The sequence below is a fragment of the Lissotriton vulgaris genome, chromosome 8 (genome assembly GCF_964263255.1).
Source record: "Lissotriton vulgaris chromosome 8, aLisVul1.2, whole genome shotgun sequence".
In the NCBI taxonomy this organism is placed as follows: domain Eukaryota; kingdom Metazoa; phylum Chordata; class Amphibia; order Caudata; family Salamandridae; genus Lissotriton; species Lissotriton vulgaris.
The window spans coordinates 1502958111-1502982247 of NC_141696.1; the positions used below are offsets into that span (position 1 = coordinate 1502958111).

Consider the following 24137-nt stretch of genomic DNA (forward strand, 5'->3'; position numbering starts at 1 on the left):
CAGTGTGCATTCGACGGGTGTCTGTTCTGTGCAGGGTCACACTGAGAGTCATCACTCATTTATGTAGGGAAAGCAGTTGGGTAGAGCGTTCAGTGTGCATTCGACGGGTGTCTGTTCTGTGCAGGGTCACACTGAGAGTCATCAGTGCCTCAAGCATGAACAGACACTATCAGGCTATGGAAGGGTACAATAGGTGTGCGTCGCCCTCACCGCACCACTTTTAAATGTCCCCAGCCGCCACTGCTCCATTCCCATACTTTACCCGCTCACCTCGGCCCTGTAGTGAGTGGAACCATTTATTGTCAGCGTGAGGGGCCTTGTCTTAAGTTCCCTCGCGTCATTCAGGCTCTCGCGCTAGACGACCTCAGTGGGCAACTTCCGCCAGGCCTGCGCGTGCCGCCCACCTCTGCTTCCGCTGTTGCTCCCGCGCGTTACCCCAGATCATAAAAGAGACGGTTGGCAGCACGCGCGGCACCCCGTTCTGGCCGCGCGCTGCTCATTGACGTAGGCCACCAGACCTAGGAAGGGGTTTGTTTGTCCGTCTGCTTGCGGCAGACAACGTTTGGGATCCCGCTGTTTACCCTGCTGTGAGGGACACGGGGCAAACATGGACAGAGACGAGGCGGACTTGTACGAGGAGAACACGTTCCTTTCTGCACGCCAGGAGAGGTTAATCCTGCACCCCCATGGACGCTTCAAGTACGCAGAACGAATGCGTGAGCATTGGCATTGTTTTGTTATACACCAGACTGTGTCGTGCTCTTTTAGCAAGATTTCTAGAAAGGACTCCGCATACATACTAACAGACCATATTCAGTCGTAAGAGTATCGATTCGTAAGCCAAAAAATAACGGTTTTTTTTGCTGTATCCAGCCGAAAAGTGTTTTTGTTTGAATGTATGTCTGGGGAAACTGAAGTTCCCCCGATTTGTTTTCCAAAATCTCCCTCTTTTTATGTAGTGGTAAAATAGAAATTGCTTCAAAGTATAAATTACTGTTATGAAGGTGACCAGATTTTGAAAAGCAAAAACTGGGGCTGCCCCACTAATTTAGCCTTACCTTTATTTCTGGGATGTCCAGTATTTCTGTAGCCTTATGAATGTGTTTATCTTTTTAAATTGGCACTCATTTAGAACACAACGTTTTCCATAATATTAGTGAAAAGAGGGGGTCCATGCATCAAATGTAAGTTGAAGTTTATTTTCTTACTAGCTTACCCGTTGCGCGTTGCTGCGATCTCAGAAGAAAGGACATTTAAGGAAACTGGTTATGATAACATTCAATTTACATTGTGTCATTTTTATTGAAACTTATTAATTTTAATATGGAAAACATTTTAAGGTGTTGTTTTAATTCTGTTTATTTATTCGAGTGCTTGTGGATACACATTATTTTTTTTTTTCCGTCTGGTGCGTACACGAATAAATCAGAAGGTTTTCCGACGCGTGAGCTGGCCACATACAGTTGTCCATGTGAGAAGCACGAATTCTCCAAATCTAGTCCACACACTTGCAGCGATTTTTCTTGTGCTTTGTTGATGGTCATTGCAAAAGCGAATCGCTCCGTAAACTGTAAACGTTCAGTATTGGAAAGAATGTGAGGGCCCTGGGAGGCCGGGGGCCAATATTTAACAATTATTATTATTATTATTTTTTTTGCCAGAAACCTTTGCAGGAGTGTACTCAACAACTTCCCAAAGTTTCATGGCGATCGGATGAATGGTGTAGTAATGCATAAAGGACAAACAGACATACTTTCGTTTTTATATATAAATGCCACCAGCTCATCACACTGCTAATTTCTTACCACTGCTCTCCCAACCTCCTGTCCCTGAATTCCTTCAACCCCAACATTCCACATTATGACCTGGCTATGACCAGTTGCCATGCCATGCCAACCTAACATTTCCTTTCCCATATGAACACCATAATGGGCGATAAAACAACATTCGCAGTAAAAGTACCCAAGCAGTACAACAATGTATAAGACACGATATCCCCTAAATATGAATAAATGGAGAAAAAAATCGCTCACAACACACATTTGGTTGAGAGACACCCGCCAATGTAATCCTTGTGCCAAACCGGTTTGTGCCTTTCACCACTCAAACTGATTATACGTGGTTTCCTTAATTCCTCCTGCTCTGATGACTCTCCCATATGAGTTCGTAACATGTCCACCTTGTTCCCAGGAATGACTAAAATCCTTGCCATCACTGGTATGGACTACTCTTTGAGACACCTTAACCATTTCTTTAGGACAAGAAAACCTAAAATCACATTTGAGAACATGTTCTGGCTTCTTGATTCTGACCCAACATCCTACTCTCACATCATGAGAATCCAGTTTTACACCAACATCTCCATACTTCTTTCGTACTTTCTTCCTCATGTCCACCACCCACCACCCAGCCAGACTTCCCACATAAATATGATTACGGCCCATCCACTCGTCCTTGAGTTTAGAACTGGGAACTCCACCCCGCAGTAGGACAAAAGGAGAGATCCCCATAGAGAAATTGTGCTTTGTCATCCATAGCTGATTTTCAATTCAAATTGTTCAAGTTCAAGTTCAATTAACTTTATTCGATTGTAAACATTACAACCATAAAAGTACATATCATCAACAAACAATTAAAAACAGTCCGGATAGTTCATTTTGACAAGTAAGAAATCCAATACACAGTAAAAGGTAAAAAAGAGAAAGCAGCGGGCAACATGAGCATAAGCATTATTAAAAGTACATTAAAAACATAAATAGATTCATTATAAAAATTAAAAGTGCCTAGAGCATTAGCAGCATAGTTATCCATCCATACTTTTCCTGAAGGTAATTGCTGATTTTAAAAAGTTACAGACAAATAAAGTGCAATCACAATTCAGCAATTGAAGATAGTAAAGTGCGGGTTTGATTTGTGCAAAGTTCGGTTTTTTAAGGCATGGTTTAGGATATAATTTCCGTGGTAAAGTGTAGTAGGGGCAAATGAATAAAAAGTGTGCCAGGTCTTGCGGAGACTTTCCGTCACAGCCGCAAGCTGGCAACTTCTCACCCCGATGAGCCCCACTTGGGACCGCCAGTAAGAGATGGAATAGGTCAAAGCGAAACCTTGTTAACAGAAAACGTTCGTAGCCAGTCATATGCCATGACAAGTAAGGTTCCATTTGTGGACAGGTTTTGAGTAGTAGGTGTTTCCTAACGCTGTCCTTCTGTAACTCAGCCTCTTCTCTGTCTGAGCATCTTAGTATTAACATAGCATTTTTTGCAAAGATAACATCGGGTTTCGTAATCAAGTTGGGAGCAAAGAACAAATCAGACCGGCCAATTGCCGTCAAACAGTCCTTTATATACTTCAACCACGGAACTTGAAACCTCCCATCAAGTGTTAAGGCTTCTTTTAACAAAGCTTGGGTGAGAGGTATATCTTTGTTAAGCCAACAATTCAACCAGCACAGTACCGGGTTCATTGCTATTCTGTCACTTAAATAGGGGACACCCAGCTCCTCATGTACCGAGAAATTCCCAGTGCCCCTTGGTAGCCTCAGTATCTTTTTCAGAACATTATTTTCTGTAACCTCTAGGTACTTTATCTTACAGTAGCCCCAAAGCTCGCTTCCATAGCTGGCGACAGCAACACTTTTTGCCTGGTATAGTTTAAGCAGGGCGGCCGTTGGACAATTTCCGATTTTTTTCGCAAAGCAAAGAATGGCCGCATTTACACGTGTTGCCTCACCTTTCTTTTTGATGACTGCGGGACCCCAGGATAATTTGTGATCTAAGAGGACTCCAAGGTATGAAAAGGTGTTGGTGGTAGGGATTTTCTCCCGATTTATACAAAAGAGTTAGTTTTCCTTATACCCTGACCTATTTTCATAACGTAGGACTTAGAGTTGTTTATACTTAGTCCACGGGACTCCATGAACTTAAAGAAGGAATTTAGTAGTTTCTGAAGGCCATTTGCTGTTCTAGAAATGAGTACAGCATCATCTGCATAAAGCAGCACAGAAACCCCTTTGCGCTCTACAAAGGGGTAGTCTGCTTCAATTTTTAGAAGAAATTCCTCCAATTCGTTGATATACAAATTGAAGAGGAATGGAGCCAGGATGCACCCCTGTCGTACACCCCGATTTATTCTAAATTCGCCCCTTACTTTTAGGTCTTGGGTGTAACGGACATTGGCTCTTGTGTCCGAGTGCAGATCGGCCAAAAAGTTAACAAGATTCCTCTCTACGCCCATTTTTATCAGGGTAGCCCATAGTGTGCCTCTGTCCACGCAGTCAAAAGCGGACGATAAGTCCATAAATGCCATATAGACTGTTCCTTCTTTGGCCAGGGTATATTTACTTAAAATCAAATACAGGTTCAGACACTGTGTAATTGTCGAATGACCGGGTCTGAATCCGTATTGTATGGATGATAAAATATTATTTTCTTTAGCCCATGTAGATAGCCTGTTCAGGATTATTCCTCCTACCACTTTAGCTACTGAATTTATTAGAGATATCGGCCTGTAACATAATGGGCTACTACGGTCGCCCTTTTTAAAAACAGGGACTATGGTCGATAACCCCCACGCATTTGGGCACCCCGAGATCACTGCTGCATTCACTACCGCTGTGAGGACGGGAGCCCAAAAGGAAATACTTGACTTAAAGAGGTCTGGTGGTAAGCCATCCGGGCCCGGGGCCTTGTTACTAGTTAGTCCCTGGATACCCCTTTCAACCTCATTAACAGAAAAGCACAAAAAATTATCGGATGGAGTTACAAAGACATTTTCTGCCCGTTGCTCATGACTCTTAAAAATTGTGCTAAAATGGGTCACCCACTCCTCCTCGGAGATGTTAGTACCAAGGGCTGTATCATTAGGATTATCAAACAATGGTTTGTTGATAATTTGCCAGAACTTACTACTGTTCCCCAACACTGAAGGGTCAAGTAGGGACTCTATAGTGTTGGCCTTAATTTCTTTTTTCCTAGCGGCTAATGCCTTCTTGTGTATCGATCGGAGATTTCTTATTTTATCATAGTCTCTGGGTTTGATTTTTAGAGCATTCTTCAAGTCTCTACTTGCCTTTGAACAGTTATGGTCAAACCATTTAGAGTTATTATCACATTGTCCTTTGGTTTGTGCTGTTAGCATAGGGCCAATTGTTGAAACTATCGCCTCAAACCCAGACAAGATGTTCTCAGGGGGTGAGTAGGAAGATGTACATGTTAACAGTTCCTCCTCACATATTTTATTTATTTTAGAGTATAAAATATCTTGGTTTACCATTGTCCATTTTATACGACGTCTGCCATTTATACAGCTCATCGTTCCCCGATCATTGCGGGGCATGCGTTGTTTAAATAAAGTCCCACCCAGTTTGATAGTTAGGGGATTGTGATCACTGTGAACACTCGAAAGAATGGTGAAATTCGAGACCCATGTTGCGAGTTCTGAGGAAACCAGTATATAGTCTATAAAAGATCCCTGACCAGGTCCTTTAAAAGTTGTAACATCATAGACCTTTGTTTCAGGAACCATAGACATGGCTACAATTAAATTGTTTTCGTTCACTAGATCATTTAGGTTCTTGCCTCCCCTGATATGGGCGAAATGGAAACCTTCTATATTGTTACATCCCAAAGAACCCATTGGGGTGAAGCCTGGATTACCACATGGGTGTACATTAAAATCACCTGCAATCAACAACTTCCGTGACACAGTGCATGCAGTTTTTCTCAATATCTCTATTAAAGACACAATATTACAATCACCATCATTACCATTAGCATTGTAAAAATTAATCAGGGTCAAAACACTTCTGCCACTTTTTAGTTCAAGAATCTGAATGTTCCGATTGGCATTATAGCAGTTACTTATTTTGCAACACAGACCTAGATTGATGAAGATGGCCAAGCCCCCCTTTGCTCTGCCCCTGGTTGAAGCAGCTGCTGGTATTACAAAGCTCTGAAAACCCTCAATATGGACATTTGTATCCTCCATCCATGTCTCTTGAAGGCATATAATTGTGTATTTTTTAATAGATATTAACCAAGCGGGATCACATAATTTATCGGCCAAGCCGGCTATGTTCCAAGAAACTAGACTCAAACTACAATCACCAGATGCTGTTTCTATGACAGTTTTTCTGTTAATTGGAATTATCATTGGGTTGGCTGTATCTGTGTTCATCGCCCCCAAATTCACAATGCTGGCCAGGTCTGGTTCTAGGTTGGCCAAGGGGGGGTTGTGAGCCTCAGGCGAGACAGGGGATTTGTTGTTATTGGATGGATTGACCATGGTTGGCACTAGCTTACTGGGGTTGTCTAGCTTTGACATCAGAGGGGGGGCTACTATAGCTTGGTTGTATGCCTCTCCTTGTGCGTGATTAGGTTCTGTGAAATCAGATTGGCGATAATGTAGATGGACCAGCCTGTAGTCAGTCAACCCCCTCCAGATCACTTTGGTTATAAAAGGCATCAAACCTGTTAGTGACGGGTACATTATAGTAGGTTTTTGGATCTATAAATTGGGGGTGTTCTTGATGATAATACGTCCCCTGAGCAACCTCCCAATTCTCTGAATAGGTCCCTTCAGATCTAACCTCTCTGGGTTCCCAGGATGTATTCCTTCTTTGCTGACGCTGTTCCTCTGCAATATAGTGGCCTTGATTTCTAGATGTTATCCCACTGTAATATTGATGAAAGTTATCTGGGGCTCTTACATGCTCAGTGGTAGAAAAAGGATGCACTGATGTTGGAGGATGGTTATTCGGGGGATAAAAATAACTCCGATCCATAGTGCGGATCAGGCTGCTAATAGAGCTGTCCTTCCAGTCCGTTATAAACTTTGCCGTACGTCCATCCTTGAAGTTAACTACAACACAATCACCCTCGGTGGATTTAAATCTATTTCCCACCCAATCCACTCTTCTGACATTTGTTATTTTACCACTGATATATGGGGGAATTGGTCTATGAACAGTTAGCCAATGGCTTACTTTGTTTTTCAGTTCACCATAGCTTTCTGTTTTACCCGTCTCTAGTTGTGGTACCCCAATCATTACTATGGTGTGCCGATGAGAGTCAGGTGGGAGGTGAATATGGGTGGCTTTTTTTAGTTTTATTGTTGTGGGTAATTGATTAGGACGTGTATCAGAAGCAGTGTTTTGTGTGGTTGTTGGCCTTTGTGGCTCAGTTTGGCCACCGCAAGGCTCAGGGGATGTACCTTCCGCGGCCCATTCACTCTCATCGGTGTCAGGAATATGGCTCTCGGGTGAAGAAGCCAGGGGTTGTGCAGTATCTATGTTGTTATTGGCTTGTGGTGGTGTTAACACCTTGGCTGCTGTGGTTATTTTTCCCCTGTGCTGAAAAATTCAGGATGCCATATATTCATGACGAGCTCAGCTCGTCATCAGCACACGACCACCGTGGCTGATGACGAGCTGAGCTCGTCATCAGCATCGAAGGGGTTAAAGTGTTTTGCACTGAAGTATTTACAGGTAGAGAAGGTGTCAAAACAGAACTGCTACTTGGGGCAATGGTATTGGTTTGTGTCCTCTGAATCTTTGTTTGTTTAAGATTACTTTTAGGTGGTATGGAGCTTTCCTTTGGTTTAGGCACGGAAAGGATCTTCAAAATACTAGAGGTGTCCTTTCTTTGTTGTTTTTCAAATTTCGCTAAGGTTTGCTCTATGCAGGTGATTTTATCACACAGAGGTTGTAGTAAAGATTTAAACAATTCTTCAAGGTCAGTTGATGTTATGTTGTCCACTACACTATCTTTTTCAGTCTGGCATGATTGCACTGAGTAAGACTTAATATGATCTGCCTGTATATCATTTAGTGTACTAGTATTCTTAGTGGCAAGTATAGAAGTAGGATTTTGTGTGGCATTAGGTGCTTTAGCCAACCTGAAATTTAACCAGACATCCTTAGCCGATGGCTTATGGAGACCTAATGGTCTATAAATTTTCCTTACTATTTATTTAGTTTTTGCATGTTTCTTTTGTTGACGCTTTCTCTTATTGGGGGATAGTGTTTTGTCGACAGATATTACATTGACATTTGGTGAGCCTTCAACACAAGTACCCCCTTGCGAGCTTGGAGTAGATATTCCAGGTTGAGGAGAACAAACAATGCCCCCCAAATTGGAAACAAGCAAGGGGCTTTGTTCTAAGCTGTTTACAATTATAGGAGATGACATTTGAACAGTTTTCTTACTGCTTTTTTGACCACTTGGCAACCCTGTAAAAGACTGCATTAGGAGAGATTCCTCCTGATTGAATGAAGAGTCCATGGTGTTATTGATTGCGGTGGTGTTTGCAGTAGTGTGCTGTGATAAGTTGGGAAAGCATAAGTCCGGGGTTAATGAAAGACGCCTCTCCGTATTTTGGATAGCATCTGCAACTATAATTTTTTGTAACATTAGGTCTATAGCAGTTAGTGTCTGCAAAGGTGTGGATGGTATGGTCTTGTTTCTGGTGGAAGATCTTGTGGCCACAGGAGTCTTTCTTACTTTAGTCATTTTGAACGAATAGTCCGTATTTAGTTCAGTATATGTATTGGCTACTAAAACAGTTATTAAGGCGGAAAGCAGGAAAACAAAAGAGAATCTCAGTCACCTTGCTCCTGGGGGTGGTGCGCCGTTAGGGGGGTGGCCCGTTCCGTCTCCTTTGGTCCCCTGAGGGCCACAGAGGGCCCGCCCTTTGCCCGGGCTTAGCTCCGGGCGCTCCCGCGACACGGGGGTGACGCTACCTTTATGCGCCGCTGGCGCGATGGGAGGGCGTCTGGCGCCGCAAGGCCTGCTGGGGGGTGTAGTTTTGGTGTCACCCTCCGCTCGGCGGCCGCGGCTCTTGCTCAGTTGCGGCGGCGGGAGGAGGACGCTGCAGGCAGGTTTTACTCGGTCAGCACTCCTTCCTCTTCGTGGAAATCCTTTAGGTGCTCGGGCTCTGGCGCTACAACAAACAGTTCTCCGCGTCAAATTGTTGACTTTAGCCAGCTGCAACTGGTCCTTCAAAGTGCGGTTGAACCAATCAACCAGGGCATTGCTTCTGGGATGCTACAGGAAATTCTTCACATGCCTTATGTCCAGCAATTCTAAAAAAATGACCTAATTTCCTCTGACACAAATTGCTTGCCATTGGCCATCACAATTTCAGCATAGTAACCCTCCCTCAAAAAATACTTTGTGTAGTAATTGAAATACCAAAGCAGAGATGACAAGATTTACAAATACAATTTTAGGCCAATTTGACATATAGTCTATAAGGACAATGATGAATTTAGACTACTCACCCAAAATATTTATAGGACCAGCTTATGTCTAATGCCAATTTAGCCCACAGAGTCAAAGGCAAATCCATAGGGTTAACCGGGGTTGGTTGGGTCACCTTGAACCTATCACTTATGACCAAGGTCCACAGTCTTGCACAAAGCACTCCACTGCTTTGTCCACTCCAGGCCACCAGAAATCCTCATGCACTCTAGTCTTCATGATTCGTATACCGAAATTACCCTTGTGAGCTAATTCCAGAATTATTGGCCTCACAGTAGTAGGCGCAACCAACTGGCCTTGCCTCTGTAGTAGACCATTGTCACTTGTCAATTCAGTAGCCACATTCCCATACAGAGTGAAATTCCCATCCAGAGACTTAGAATTAGGCCACCCTTGTGAGACCCACAAAGTAACTGCAAAGAACCGGACCCTAGTGTAACTGCTCTCTCGATTCATTCTTTTCCAATGCCCCTCTCAACACACTGTTGATAGAATTTGCCAAACACACCACTTCTTCATTATCATCTGCCTCTTCTCTGTCTGAGGCATTCAAGGACATTTTGGACAAGAAGCAATGATGTTATACTTGCATGTAACATACTAACGTTATAATGAAACTCTTGTAAGCAATGTTTCCATTTGACATTCCTGGGAGTAGCTTTGCCCCCGCCCTTTAGTGCTAAGCAAGTAATCCATGGTTTGTGATCAATTCTTAACAGGAAAGGAACACCCCATACTTATGTGTGGTAATGCTGAACACCCCACCAAAGCGCCAGGTCTTCCTTCTCAATGGTTGAGTTTGTATATTCTGCATCCCTAAGTGCCCTGGAAGTGAACACCACTACATCCTCTCTCGCATCACTTATTTTGCATAAGAATAGCACCCAGTAACTATGATGCTACTGTCTCTTAGGACAAATAACTTCAATGGACCTGCCGATAAACTGTGGGAACACATTTTATCAAAAGCAACTTGGCACTCATCATCCCACCCAAACGAGATTTCTTTCTTCAACAAGTACTTCAGGGGACTGGTCTTGTCTGCAAAATGGGTTATAGATTTCGAGTCATACTCATCTAACCGCAGGAAGGACATCAGATGATCTTTATGACCAGTAATAGAAGCTTCCTCTATGGCGTTTAGTAATTTTACTTTGGGGCTGATGCCAACTTTAGATATGTGATGACCTCCGTAATCCACACATGTTGCTCAATTTTGCACCTGTCTCACCTCAAAGTTACTCCCTTCTCTTTAAATGATGCCCAAACGCTCATTATGCTGTTGAAGATTTTGGCCGAAAATCAGTATGTCATCTTTGAAATATCGGACACCCTCACAGTCTTTGAATATCTCCTTCATCAACCTTTGAAAGACAGATTAAGCAGATGCAAGTCCGAAGGGCATGCATTTGAAACTGAACGCACCCTCCAGAGTTCCGAACTAAGTCAAATGCCTAGATCTGTGAAACAACACAACCTGGTGATATACTGGTGACATATCTAGGGTGGGTAAAAAGTGTAGCTCCCTCTAAAGTACTGTACATGTCACTGATGTCAGGAAGGGGTTCCCCATCCACCCAGATATTTTGGTTGAGATCACAAAAATGAACACTGTAAAGTACTTCACTCTTTCGTACTAAAACTATCGGTGCAAGCCATTCCAAGCTTTCAAAGAGCTCTAGAACATCTAAACTGCACAATAACTCCATGCACAACTCTTTTCTCAATGATAGGGCACTTTCCGTACTTTGTGCGCTACAGGGACAGAGCCAGTTTTCAGTATGAGATTCTGTGCTTGAAGTTAACCAGTCTACTTAACTTTCCCATTAACACTTTGGGAAATCTTTCATTCCAAACAGTAGCAGATGACACTTTCATACACATTGGCATCAATTTAAACTTCAATATCATACAATCTAAGTGATTATGCTCCATAATTATGTCTAACTCTCCTCGATCATGCCACCCCAATAGTTTGACCCCTCCTTTGCTTAAAACATCACACCACTTTCAGATTTTCCTTCAAATTCTAACAGGCAGTCAAATTGAACTTCAATTCTTTACCCACCATACCATAAGCACACATCTTGATCATGGGTGGTTGAAGTTCTTGAGGTTTGAACTTGGAGACGACTGCCGGGCCAATTAATGTAAAAGGTGACCCTGAATCTGCCATTATACATACATTCACACCATTAATTATCACATTACATAATGTGGTTTCCTATGTACATGTTTCAATCCTCCCACCACCTCCTCATTTGCCATATTCATATCCTCACCAGCAATACATCAATCGTTATCCACTTGCAGTGATTGTCAATATCATATCTTTATCATCACCCTCAAATGTAGACACATCCACCTTGGATATTACAGGTTTGCGTGTGCTTCTGCAGACCCGCGCAAAATGCCCCTTAAGATTACACTTGTAATACGTGACAGATAATGACGGCAATTTTTTGCTGAAGCTAACTGGTTGTGACTATTGCATCTAAAATATACTGTAATGTCACTATTTTTGTACTGTTTGCTGTCTAAAGAGGTGTAATTTCCCTCTTCACGTCTTTCTTTAGCTTGTAAAACATTCACCACTTTAGAGGTACTTGTGTCACCATGGCCTGACAACTCATTAAAGTGAGCATCAGAATTCTCTACAGAGCTAGCTATGGTGATTGCCATCTCAAGAATGGGATCATCAGTAAACAACAATCTTTCTTTAATCTTTTTGTTATGAGTTTTTTTTATCAGTTGGTCACTAATAATCTTGTCTTTGAATTCTTTGTAGTTAGAAGTAGTTGCTAGTTGATGTAGACCTAATACAACATCAACAAAAGATTCCTCTTGCTGGGCTTTTTGAAGGAACTTGTGCCTTTCTAAAACTACATTGCTAGATGGAGAAAATCTTCTATCCAGGTTCTGGATCATAGAAGCCTATTTGTCCACTATAGCAACCGCTATCACCTCACTAGATGCCTCTTCCTGGTGTACTCTTACCTTGATCTCTTGCAGGAGCAATGTTTTTTTACAATAGATATACATTCTGGGCCCAAATTGTATATGACTAATGCCTTTTTCTTTTTATCAGTGAACGTCTTACCGTCAATGGCATTCAAATATCCCTCAAATACCTCTTTCCACTGAATCCAACACAGAGGAGATGTGGATAAAATACGGGTGGTGCTGCAGTGCTTTCTAACATGAACAGTACTTTTATATGAACACCTTGGCAGCGGAGAAATTCCTTTAAAGCAGTAATAGTGTAAACACTAAGCACAATGATAAATTCTTTTCACGTGTATAAATCAATAACATTTGGTAAACAATATAAAAGGAGAAATAAACATGAAACTTGAAATGTGACTTTAAATTGGGCCCAATTCAAGATAGCCACTCCAGTAGAAGTAAAGCTGAGCCAGACCAAAAGGTCTCAGGAACGTGGTCATACCCAGGTACTCCTGGCACTCAATGTACAATGCCAGTGTTGGTGCAGCGCAAGGACTCCGCCGCCCACTGGTGAAGGATTTTCTCAACAGCCGCTCCTCCAGCCGGAAAAGAGAGTATTGTTTAATTTGTGCTTTGCAGGATGACGACTTTTGACCCAAAAACTAGGACATGTATTTAAAATTAAGAAAAGCGTCAGGACACGGACAGTCCTTAGAAAATTGGGACTGTTTGTGGAAATCCGAGACCTCTGGTCATCCGAGCAGTTAGTTAAAAAAAGTCAGGACTGCACTGTGGAGTTTTCAGAAGCTATGATCTCATTGTAATTTGTGCACTAGTAATAAATAATATTTAGAATGTGTAAAAATGTTCTAGGCTATAGTGGCATCCATAAACAAGCATTTGCAATGCAATAGGTTTCACATTAACAAGAGTATAAGCTTTTGGCAATGCAAAAGCTTAAACTCTCTCAAATGCGAGACCTATTACATTGCAAATACTTGTTTTTTTTACTATTGTCCATGTGGAGCTTTCACATTCCTGAAGGCCGCACCCCTTTCTTTAAACAAGCCTGGTCCAAAGAAAGGGCTGTGTCCGACATAAAAGTAAAACCGCGGCATGAGGGCTTTGACAAAAAAAAGCATCAGTTTGTCAAGTTAACAAACAGATTTTTGGGGGGTGAAAAGCGCCCATGCCATGCTTTTACGTTAATGTCTGCCGCACACCTTTCTTTAGATGTGGTTTGTGTAAAGAAAGGGGTGTGGCCTACGGGAATGTGAAAGCACTGCATGGCACTAGTATACTAAATAAATAAAAAAATTGCGTCCGCTAAATGCGGACTGTACAGCTAAAATAAATACATTTGGAAAACGTGGCCGCTATAATTAAAACGGACCGCCATTAGTAAAAATTTAAATAAAAGCGGTTGGCTTGATGCGAGGTAGCGGGTGGAATAGCGGAAAAGCAGTAAATAAAATATGATCCCCAACTTATAAAGCAGACCATGTTACAACACCAGTAAAAGGCCCAGTTGTTATGGGGGCAACACATGCAGTCAAGAGGGTACCAAGGTGGGACAAACAAGACTGATAACAACTCGGAAGCCATTGTTTAGGAAGGACAGTGAGACAAGCCAATTAAAAATATGGGTGGAGTGTGGGTGGGGCTTCAAAGCCATACTCTACTTTTGCATGATTCTCAGCAGCCCATGCGCTGCCCAGGCTCTACCTAAAGATTGTACTGTGAGCTTGGGAACATTGCTTGCATTTGCCTTAACTGAACATTTGCTTGCCGGGGCATTTTTTATATAACTCTGTAATACATCTCTGCCAGCCCGCCACTGGATTTTCGGGTATTTGGACAAAAAATGTAGGTGAAAATATCGAGTTGCAGAAATATCAAGTTTTCATACTGTGACAGAAATAACATGTGCAAAAGATTTTTTTATTAGGTAAGAATTCTCGTTTTTTATGTTTCTTCATGTTTTAAATAATATTTTTATTGTATATTTTGTATATTGTTTGTGTAATGGTTGTTAACGTTTATAAATATAGAGTCTGATTACAATGTCGGTCCAAAAGCAATTCAATTTCAATGTTATTGATATATGATGTGGAACTCAATTGAGATCCACATAAAACATGACATAAAAAGCACCAAATACAAATACATAAAATCCATAAGATACGCTCTATTGAATCAGAAATCAAATGAAGGATTCATGTCCATTACTACAAATCTAAGAAACATTCTATAACAAAACATTTTATTGGGGGGGTTATGAATAGCTTCTACTAAAGAGTTGGCAGATAAAATACTTAATTTTAAGCAAATTGTTCTCAACCACTTTCGGCGGTGAGCCATCAAGGCAGGGCATATGAATAAAACGTGGGCAGTATCCTGGATTGAATTATTACACAAGTTGCACTTTTCTGAGGAACCATACCATCTAGCTAATAATTTATTCAAAGGGAGGAGATCCTGCCTCATGAGGAACCAAAAGCCTCGTAAGCCATGAGGAAGGTTCCAGGAGGCATAAGGTTGCATACGTTTGAGTAAACAAGAATTAATAACAGAAGAAGCACCTTTCTTTAAAATAAGGGATTCTCTATCCCTCCCAAAACGTAGATTCCATGTTGCCAGTTTTAGGGTGGTCTTTAGCTGATGTGTGGAAAGCGAAAAAAGAGTTGATTATTCCAGTTCAAGTAGTGCAATGGCCCTTCTAAAGTTCTTTATAAGTAAGGAATACTCTTTTAGGGGACCCAGTAATTCTTTTTGGATGAGGTATCTTAAGGTGGCCGGTTTTCCCTTTAACAAACAAGAGATGCATCGTAATATTCCCGCCAGCCCCTGGACCCAACTGCTTCGTATGCCAAATTCAAGCCTAAGAGATGCCACAGTACAAGCGTTGTTAACCGTAGTTAAATATCGCAAGAGTCTGCCCTCAACAGTATCCAAAAAGCCCCATTGCCCCAAATCAAGAAGTTCAATGCCATAAAGCAAGGAGGCTGGGATTTTTGCCCGAAAAGCCTCTAACAAGTGAACAAAATGTCTTTTGCCTGTGGCTTTATAAAGTGCACTTAAGCCTTTACCCTGTGTCATGGCTTTCCGAGTGTTATTATCTATAGGAAAACATCAGATTTTACGATTTCCAGCCTATGACCACCTAAAAACCAACTAGAATTCCCAAGTTTCGTTTTTTTCCTTCCCATCATACACATTACTTTACTTTTTGAGATATTAATCTTCAGATGATGAGACTCGGCGAATACATGCAATGCCTGCAGACGGTTATTTAGACCTTTTGGGGTAAGGTCTAGTAAATATATATCGTCTGCATACATCAAGCATGTGATTGGTTTGTCCCCCAGAATAGGGGCAATGCCTTCGCTTAAAGATAAGGTCTGGGGGAGATCACAAACATAGAGGGAGAATAATAATGGGGCCAATAAACAACCCTGTCGGTCCAAAAGCCTTCAACTGCTAGTCAGAAGATTAAATTGAAGCATCAAGCCTTTCAGGAGCGTCTGAGTTTTCTTGTATTCGAACGGAAAGATTGTTGTGAATATATATATATATATATATATATATTTCCGCACTTGCACTTTTTTCTGCGACAGGCTCCAATAGTCGACCAACACACAGGAAAAAACACGGAAGACCCAGAATGCAGGTGAGTTTCTTTTATTCTTCAGCACACCACGGCAGCATAACGTTTCGGCCTACACAGAGGCCTTGGTCACATGGCGCACTGAGAGAGGTGCAAGAAATTTAAAGGGCACATTCACCAATGATGGATACATTTGATTGGTTACTTTGTATTCAGTAGGAGTGTTTTAACTGCGGCGGGAAGGGTGTTTGCAATTGCAATTATGAGGGCGGGGAATCTCATGTCAGAAACGTAAAAGCCCTGGACATTAATATCTGTATGAATACATTTATAGATTCCGACAATTTTGAAAATTATTTGGGGTAATTGATGGGCACACAAGGTATATACAAAAAACTATACAAGGTTACATGTATTTACATAAAGTGCAGAGAAAAAAAGCCTCAATCAAATGTCATTGTTATGAATATATATATATATATATATATATATATATATATATATATATATATATATATATATATATATATATATATATATATATATATATATATATATATATCCAGTCATTTTAACCTTGTGGATCATTTACTATCAGATTTGAAGATTTTTCCAAGGAACATGTCTCAAAGGAAGAATTACTGCACTCCAGAGAAAACTTCTGGATGTACCGTTTAAAATCATTGCATCCAGATGGACTGAACATTACTGACAATACAACCGGATTACTGTATATCTCAAGAGCTCTCAGGACTACAATGATTCCACATTCCAAATAGAATCTTCACTCATGATGCTTTTTGAAAATTCAGCTGTGTCATCTGTGCAGCCACTGAGCAAACGTCTTGTTCAAGGTTGAAGCTGAAACGTTGTAGTGGAAATATATTTTTGTTCTTTAGTGACTCTATCTGTTTGAATCACTTCTTTCTTGGATAGCTTATTTCTTTGGGACTCATTGTATCTTTTGGGATCCAGATTTTTGCCCTGGTTGGTTGTTGTTTTCTTGTGATCCTTCATTTTCAAGTATACTGTTTTTGGGATTAAAGACCTGTATCCTTCCTGGATCCGACACTCAAGGCAAATCTACATCCGAGATATGCGCTGTTCATCCAGGAGAAAATTAGTAAGTGCCAATTTACAATAGCACATTTACAAATCTATAAAAAACTTGACATATATCCTATGGGTTTGGAGGTTAAGTCAAAACCACCTTTTAAACAAACTAGTTGTGAATAGTCCGCTACATGGAATATTTTACTGCATAACTCATCAATTGCCCTACTATTGGTATCTATTAAATTAATCATTCAAAAAATACAGATGCTTAAAGCCAAGCTACAAAAAGAACCTTGACTATTAAAGAACACAAACAGTGACTCTGAAGTGGCACACATACTACAGAGGATTGCAGTAGTAAGAAAGATGACTGCCAGGAATGCTACTGAAATTAAATCTGCAAAACTATAAAGAGGTATGTTAAGATTTCATATACCTCCTCTTCCAACTCACCACTTCATAAATCATTCTGTTTTTGGAGATTTTCTTGTGAATGTAAGCCCTGTGAGTAAACAGAATAAAAAACCCAGAAGATTTACAAAGCAAAAAAGACTGCATAGCATCAGCCAGCTACAACCCTTCCAGACATCCGACCCAGGTATTGACTTGACTTGAGGGCTCGTATCACCAGGTGAATTGAACCTCTTGAGCAAAGGCCTCTATGTCTGTCCTGTACCGAAGGACCATAATACAGACCTAAAAACCTTCGAGAGAAGATGCAAACTCGCAGAATACTTTTACAATAATTCTAATGTTGATCTGCCAAGCTACCTTCCAGATCCATTTAAGAAGTTCCGCCATCCCAAATCATGGACTCCTCAAAGTGGTAGAAATCCTGTTCTTGATACATACATTTTATCCATCAACAAACTCGCCAGGGAATCAACACCTAAAAGGATTTTTGATAACATTACCAGAGAAGAAAAAAAAGCTCTTCACCTCCTTCAACAGAGAATGGATGTCATTATAAAACCGGCAGACAAAGTTGGTGCAGTGGTTGCCATGAAAGTAAGTGTTTATATTGAGGAAGGGATGAGACAACTAATGTAAACCAACACTACAAACCTTTAGAAACTGATCCTACAGAAAACTTGAACAAAGAAATTAAGAACATGGTTGTAAGGTGCAAGAGCTTAAACCTGATTGATGAAACAACAGCAGATATACTTGTTCATCCCAAATCAATACCTGGGAGATGTAATATGCTTCACAAAATGAACAATCCTGGCCGTCCTATCATATCTTGCAATGACACAGCCACTGAGACACTATCTTTATTTGTCGACCTGCACCTCCAGCCCATTTTACAGGAACTTACATCATTTGTTAAAGATACCAGTCACTTCCTTCAGATTATTGAAAAATTAAACCAAACCTACACATTTGATGATGATACTCTTCTGGCTACAGTTGATGTTACATATTTATACACCAATATACCACATGAGGATGGGCTTATGGCATTATCTGAAGCTCCTAATAAAAGAACTGTGAAAAAGCCATCAACAAATGTGCTTACCAACTTTGCAAGAGTTATCCTTAAAATTCAACAATTTTACATTCAATGGTAAACGCTATCTGCTAATGCAAGGGACTTCCATGGGCACTCGGATGGCTCCATCCTATGCAGTTATCTTCATGGGCAAACTAGAGATCTGTATATTTGCTACTTTTAGCATCAAATCACTGGTATGGCTACGATACATTGATGACATATTTATAATATGGAATGCAGGAAGCCGAACATTGGAACAATTTACAGCTTATATCAACAATATCCATCCTACCATCAAATTTACCAGCAGCAATACTAAACAGAAGCATCATCTCCCTTTTCTGGATGTGCTACTCACCATTCATGAACACAACATTACAACTGATCTGTACCACAAGCCTACAGATGCTCATTTGTATCTAAACTGGACTTCATGTCACCCACACCACACTAAACTGAGCATCATCTACAGCCAAGCACTCAGAATAAGACTCATCTGCAGCAATGAGGAGACTTGTAAAGACCATCCACAGGAGCTTGCTACATTATTTAAAAAGCGAGGCTATCCTCTGAATATCATACAGCAACAAATGGACAAGTCTTTGCAGTTACCCAGAGAAGCACTTATTTGGAATGCCAACGGCAGAAACAAAGGTGACAGAACTCTGTGCACATACAAAACTCCGGGGCTCCAAACATATTTTGGTCTGGGATATGGCTGGAAAACAAAAGAAGTATTTTTTAAACATAGGCTAGGGATTCTACCTGCCATTCCACACTTACCACCGTGGCTGAGAACGAACTATGGGACCAGATGTCGGCTGTGCGGAACAGGGGTCGAAGATTTAGAGCATCTACTATGTACTTGCTCGAGGCTGAATGAGGAGATAGTAGCTCTGTTAAAAACCGCCTTTAACGAACTGAGCATCCGCTCACGTAGACAAGCAGTCCTTTTTTTTTTTTGATCCTGGTCTCTCGCCGTTAAATGGAAAGCTGGTGAAATTTCTGAAACTAGCAGAACGGAAACAAACATACCAGGTAGCTGGCTAAGAGGAATTCACGGGCTGCAACCAGCCGCTATGAACAATATGCCCCCCTTGTTTTAGACTGGTTTTAAGTACTGTTATTTTGTATCTCTTTTTTAATTCTCTTGTGGAGACTTGTTTTAATGCATTTTTTGTAATGGTTTTAATTAACCTAAACAATAAAGAATTTACTACTTACTACCATTTGTAGTTGACTATCATCCATCAGCTCCCAACTACAGAAATATAATGCAAAAAACATTTCCCTTACTGTCCACTTGTGAAAAATTGCAAAAGGTTTTTTCAAAACCACCAGTCATCGCTTACCGCGGAGCTCCAAATTTACGATCTCTTATTGTGAGAGCTGAACTCAAGCAAGCTGTAACAAATGCAGGGGTTCATTTCTGTGACTCTAAAACATGCATCACGTGTGAATACCTTTTACAAACATCATCAATAACTAGTTCTGTTACAGGATTGGACCCATGCAATAAGGCAGCATCTTGCATGTCGCTCTACATGCATTATTTATGTGATTCCGTGTTAACCGTAGAGCTGTAAAAAACAATAAATAGGTCAATCAGTGTATAACAAACGTACACGATTCAAGGTCCACAAATCGGCAATAATTAATACGAAAATTGACCAGCCTGTAGCCAATCATTTTAACCTTGTGGATCATTTGCTATCAGATTTGAAGATTTTTCCAGTGGAACATGTCTCAAAGGAAGAACTACGGAGGAGTGTGGCTCAATGCTTAGAGCGGCAGACCTTGATGCAGAACGCTGGCCAGGGACCAGGGTTCGATTCCCGCCTCGGCGGGTTTCGGGCTTAAATTCCACTGACCGGATATTCTCGCCTCAGTGCCGAGTCTAAGCTTGGGTCCCACGCTGCAACTCTGGGCAATAGCTTGCTTAGTCTCCACAAAGGCCCCCGATGCACAAGGGATGCCTGGTTTCACCATGGGATGCCCAGGAGTGGACACCCCACAAGGAAAAGCCAGGAGGGGTTCCCTTGTGGTAGGAGTACAAGCGCCGGGATGCCTCCGGGTCACTGTTCGCGCTATACAAATACGCCACATTTACATTTACATTTACTGGACTCCAGAGAAAACTTCTGGATGTACTGTTTAAAATCACTGCATCCTGATGGACTGAACATTGCTGACAATACAACCTGATTACTGCATATCTCGAGCTCTCAGGACTGCATTGATTCCACATTCCACATTCCACATGGAATCTTCACTCATGTTGCTCTTTAGAAATTCAGCTGTAACTCCACTGAGCAAACCATCTTGTACTACCTGAGGAAGGCGGAAGCTGAAACGTTGTAGTTGAAATATATCTGTTCTTTGGTGAATCTATCTGTTTGAGTCACTTCTTTCGTGTGTGTATATATATATATATATATATATATATATATATATATATATATATATAAATATTACCTACTGGGGGTCGCCAGTAGGTATATATAGTTAGGATTTTTTCTCTATGGGATTTTTGAAAATTCTATGTCTAATAACTTTGGCGTTTGTGGACGGAATTGGCTGAAATTTTCAGGAAAATGGAACATTTTGTTTCTGAGCAGCCCCTGACAATTTGGGGGGGGTTTTATCAAGGGGGGGGGGCCGAGAAAAAAGGGGGGTCCCAAAACGCGTTTTTCCCATGTTAATTTCCATAGGGCGGTTGGCCTCACTTTTAGCTCGAACGGCTGAATGGATTTGCACGAAATTGGCAAAATTGTAGGGACTGTTAGCCCGATGTGCCTTTGCTAGGTCTCAATATATGTGCTCCAGTGGATTTTGAGTAATTAAGGTTCAAAAAAAGATATATATCTGGGCGGAGCCTAACCACACATCTGATCTGATTGGCTGTCAGCACTTCATCCAAGAAGTGTTGGCAGCCATCTTGGGACCAATATACATGATAGCACCTCATTAAAAAGCATTGTAGTTAATAGAGGGTTTTAGGACTTTAGTTACATTATAAATCATTTGTTGATGGTACCATACTCGTTTTAGGAATTGTGGTGGGTTCTAAGGTGATTTTACCATGTGAAAAAACCTTCTGCTGTGATATCATGAATATTGTTTGAAAGAAAACTAATATCTCATGATTTTCCCACAGTGGTTTGGAAGGGGATCTATAAGCTAAACTGAAAGCATATTTTCTGTAAATTCACATTATCTTTCTCAGTCATGTGAAAATGAAGTCTGACATTCTCAGTAAAACATGTACATCCAACAAGGACAGAGACTGTCAGTTGATTCCTTTGTGTTCTACTGCAGCCTCCTAGAGTGTTCTAAAGAACAACTAGAGCGCTAACAGTCCTACTTATTACAAAGGTATGGCACACCTGAAGCCATCTTGATTGGAATAAAGTGGTAACTCTTAAAACATTTAATTTAAAAAGAAACAACATGATGGGGTATATTTTGCCATAGAAAGTATGATTAGTGCTGCAGAATGAAAAATTAGGGCACATTTTGAGTGACTTCTCAAATCCTTTTCTATTTCATTAAAACATTCTGACATGCAGTCTCCCAAAATGGCGACCAGAGACAAAAGAGCCCAAATGTAGCCCAAATATCACCCAGATGTAGCCCAAGTATAGCCCAATGACAGAATGTCCCAGAGTGTTCTAAAGAACAACTAGAGCGCTAACAGTCCTACTTATTACAAAGGTATGGCACACCTGAAGCCATCTTGATTGGAATAAAGTGGTAACTCTTAAAACATTTAATTTAAAAAGAAACAACATGAGGGGGTATATTTTGCCATAGAAAGTATGATTAGTGCTGCAGAATGAAAATTAGGGCACATTTTGAGTGACTTTTCAAATCCTCTTCTATTTCATTAAAAAATTCTGACATGCAGTCTCCCAAAATGGCCACCAGAGACAAAAGAGCCCAAATGTAGCCCAAATATCACCCAGATGTAGCCCAAGTATAGCCCAATGACAGAATGTCCCAGAGTGTTCTAAAGAACAACTAGAGCGCTAACAGTCCTACTTATTACAAAGGTATGGCACACCTGAAGCCATCTTGATTGGAATAAAGTGGTAACTCTTAAAACATTTAATTTAAAAAGGAACAAAATGAGGGGGTATATTTTGCCATATGAATTATGATTAGTGCAGCAGAAAGAAAAATTAGGGCACATTTTGAGTGACTTCTCAAACCCTCTTCAATTTCATTAAAAAATTCTGACATACAGTCTCCCAAGATGGCCACCAGAGACAAAAGAGCCTAAATGTAGCCCAAATATCACCCAGATGTACCCCAAGTATAGCCCAATGACAGAATGTCCCAGAGTGTTCTAAAGAACAACTAGAGCGCTAACAGTCTTACTTATGACAAAAGTATGGCACACCAGAAGCCATCTTGATTGGAATGAAGTGGTAAGTCTGAAAACACTCAATTTAAAAAGGAACAACATGAGGGGGTTAATTTTGCCATAGAAAGTATGATTAGTGCTTCAGAAAGAAAAATTAGGGATCATTTTGAGTGACTTCTCAAATCCTCTTCTATTTCATGGAAAAAATTCTGACATGCAGACTGAAACATGCACTTTGAATACCAGCAGCAGACGTCCCTGGTGAGCAGTAGCTTTACTACAGTGATCTAATGTGCAACTAGAGTGCTAACATTCAGAATTTATGGCAAATGTGTGACACATCTGAATGCCTTCTTGATGGAACCAAAGTAAACAAGCATTGAAAATGCAATAGATCTCGCCCTCGTTTAAGTTAAAGCCATTCTGTTTGTAATGAGGTGGCTTTTTAGCTTTGCTTTTATTAGTGTTTTTTCAACTTTCATGTAAATAACATGCATCTGTATGCATATAAGTATATGTATGCATGCATTTATGTTTGTATTTATATAGATATACAGATGATATATGTTTATATATGTATGTATATATATATATTCACTGAAAAAACCATAGGCTATAGACCATATATAGTTAGGAATTAGCATTTACAAAACCTTGAAAATTCACTGAAAAAACCATAGGTTATAGACCATATATAGTTAGGAATTAGCATTTACGAAACCTTGAAAATTCACTGAAAAAACCATAGGTTATAGACCATATATAGTTAGGAATTCGCATTTACAAAACCTTATTTTACTCACACAAAACCATTGAAATTCCATATATAGTTAGTTGCACTAACTATATATCGCGCACCCGCAATCCACTGCTGATGATGTCACATATTACATCATTCATGACATGGTCAGTGACATCACTGATGACATCACTGATGACATCTCAAATGACATCACTGATGACATCACTGATGACAACATCCAGTGACTGTATGTTTTTGTAAAGTTAAAATATGTCTTACATATTGAAGAATGAGTGGATGTATAAGTGTCTGGATGAAGGATTTAGTAAGTGCATGACTGACTGTATGAGTGAGTGATTAAATGTGTCTCACTGAGTGCATGGGTTAGTGACTAAACTGTCTTAATTTGTGCATCATTATGTCTGTTGTTCTGTAAACTGTTGCATGTGTTGATAAGTAGCTATATGAGTAACTATATGGGTTATTGATTGGTTGCCCAAGTATTTGTATGGGAGACTGAGTGTGTGTGTGGGTGGCTGGGAGGTGTATGACTCTGTGCATAGATGTGTGAGCAGTTGATTCACTAGATGTATGGTTTCAAAAGTGCATGTGGAAACAGCTGTATGGGCAGTTGACTGTGTGCATGAGTGTATTGGTGAGTGAATGGA

At 40.6% G+C, this 24137-nt stretch overlaps 1 protein-coding gene across 1 annotated transcript in view; it reads left to right on the forward strand.

The window, feature by feature from the left end:
- Positions 1-607: 607 nt before the first annotated feature.
- The window catches only part of LOC147699006 (potassium/sodium hyperpolarization-activated cyclic nucleotide-gated channel 2-like), a 1915905-nt gene continuing 1892375 nt past the window's right edge, over positions 608-24137 (forward strand). Inside the window, exon 1 of the mRNA XM_086933539.1 lies at positions 608-699. Coding sequence (XP_086789665.1) covers positions 608-699 — 92 coding nt within the window. The remainder of the gene's footprint in view (positions 700-24137) is intronic.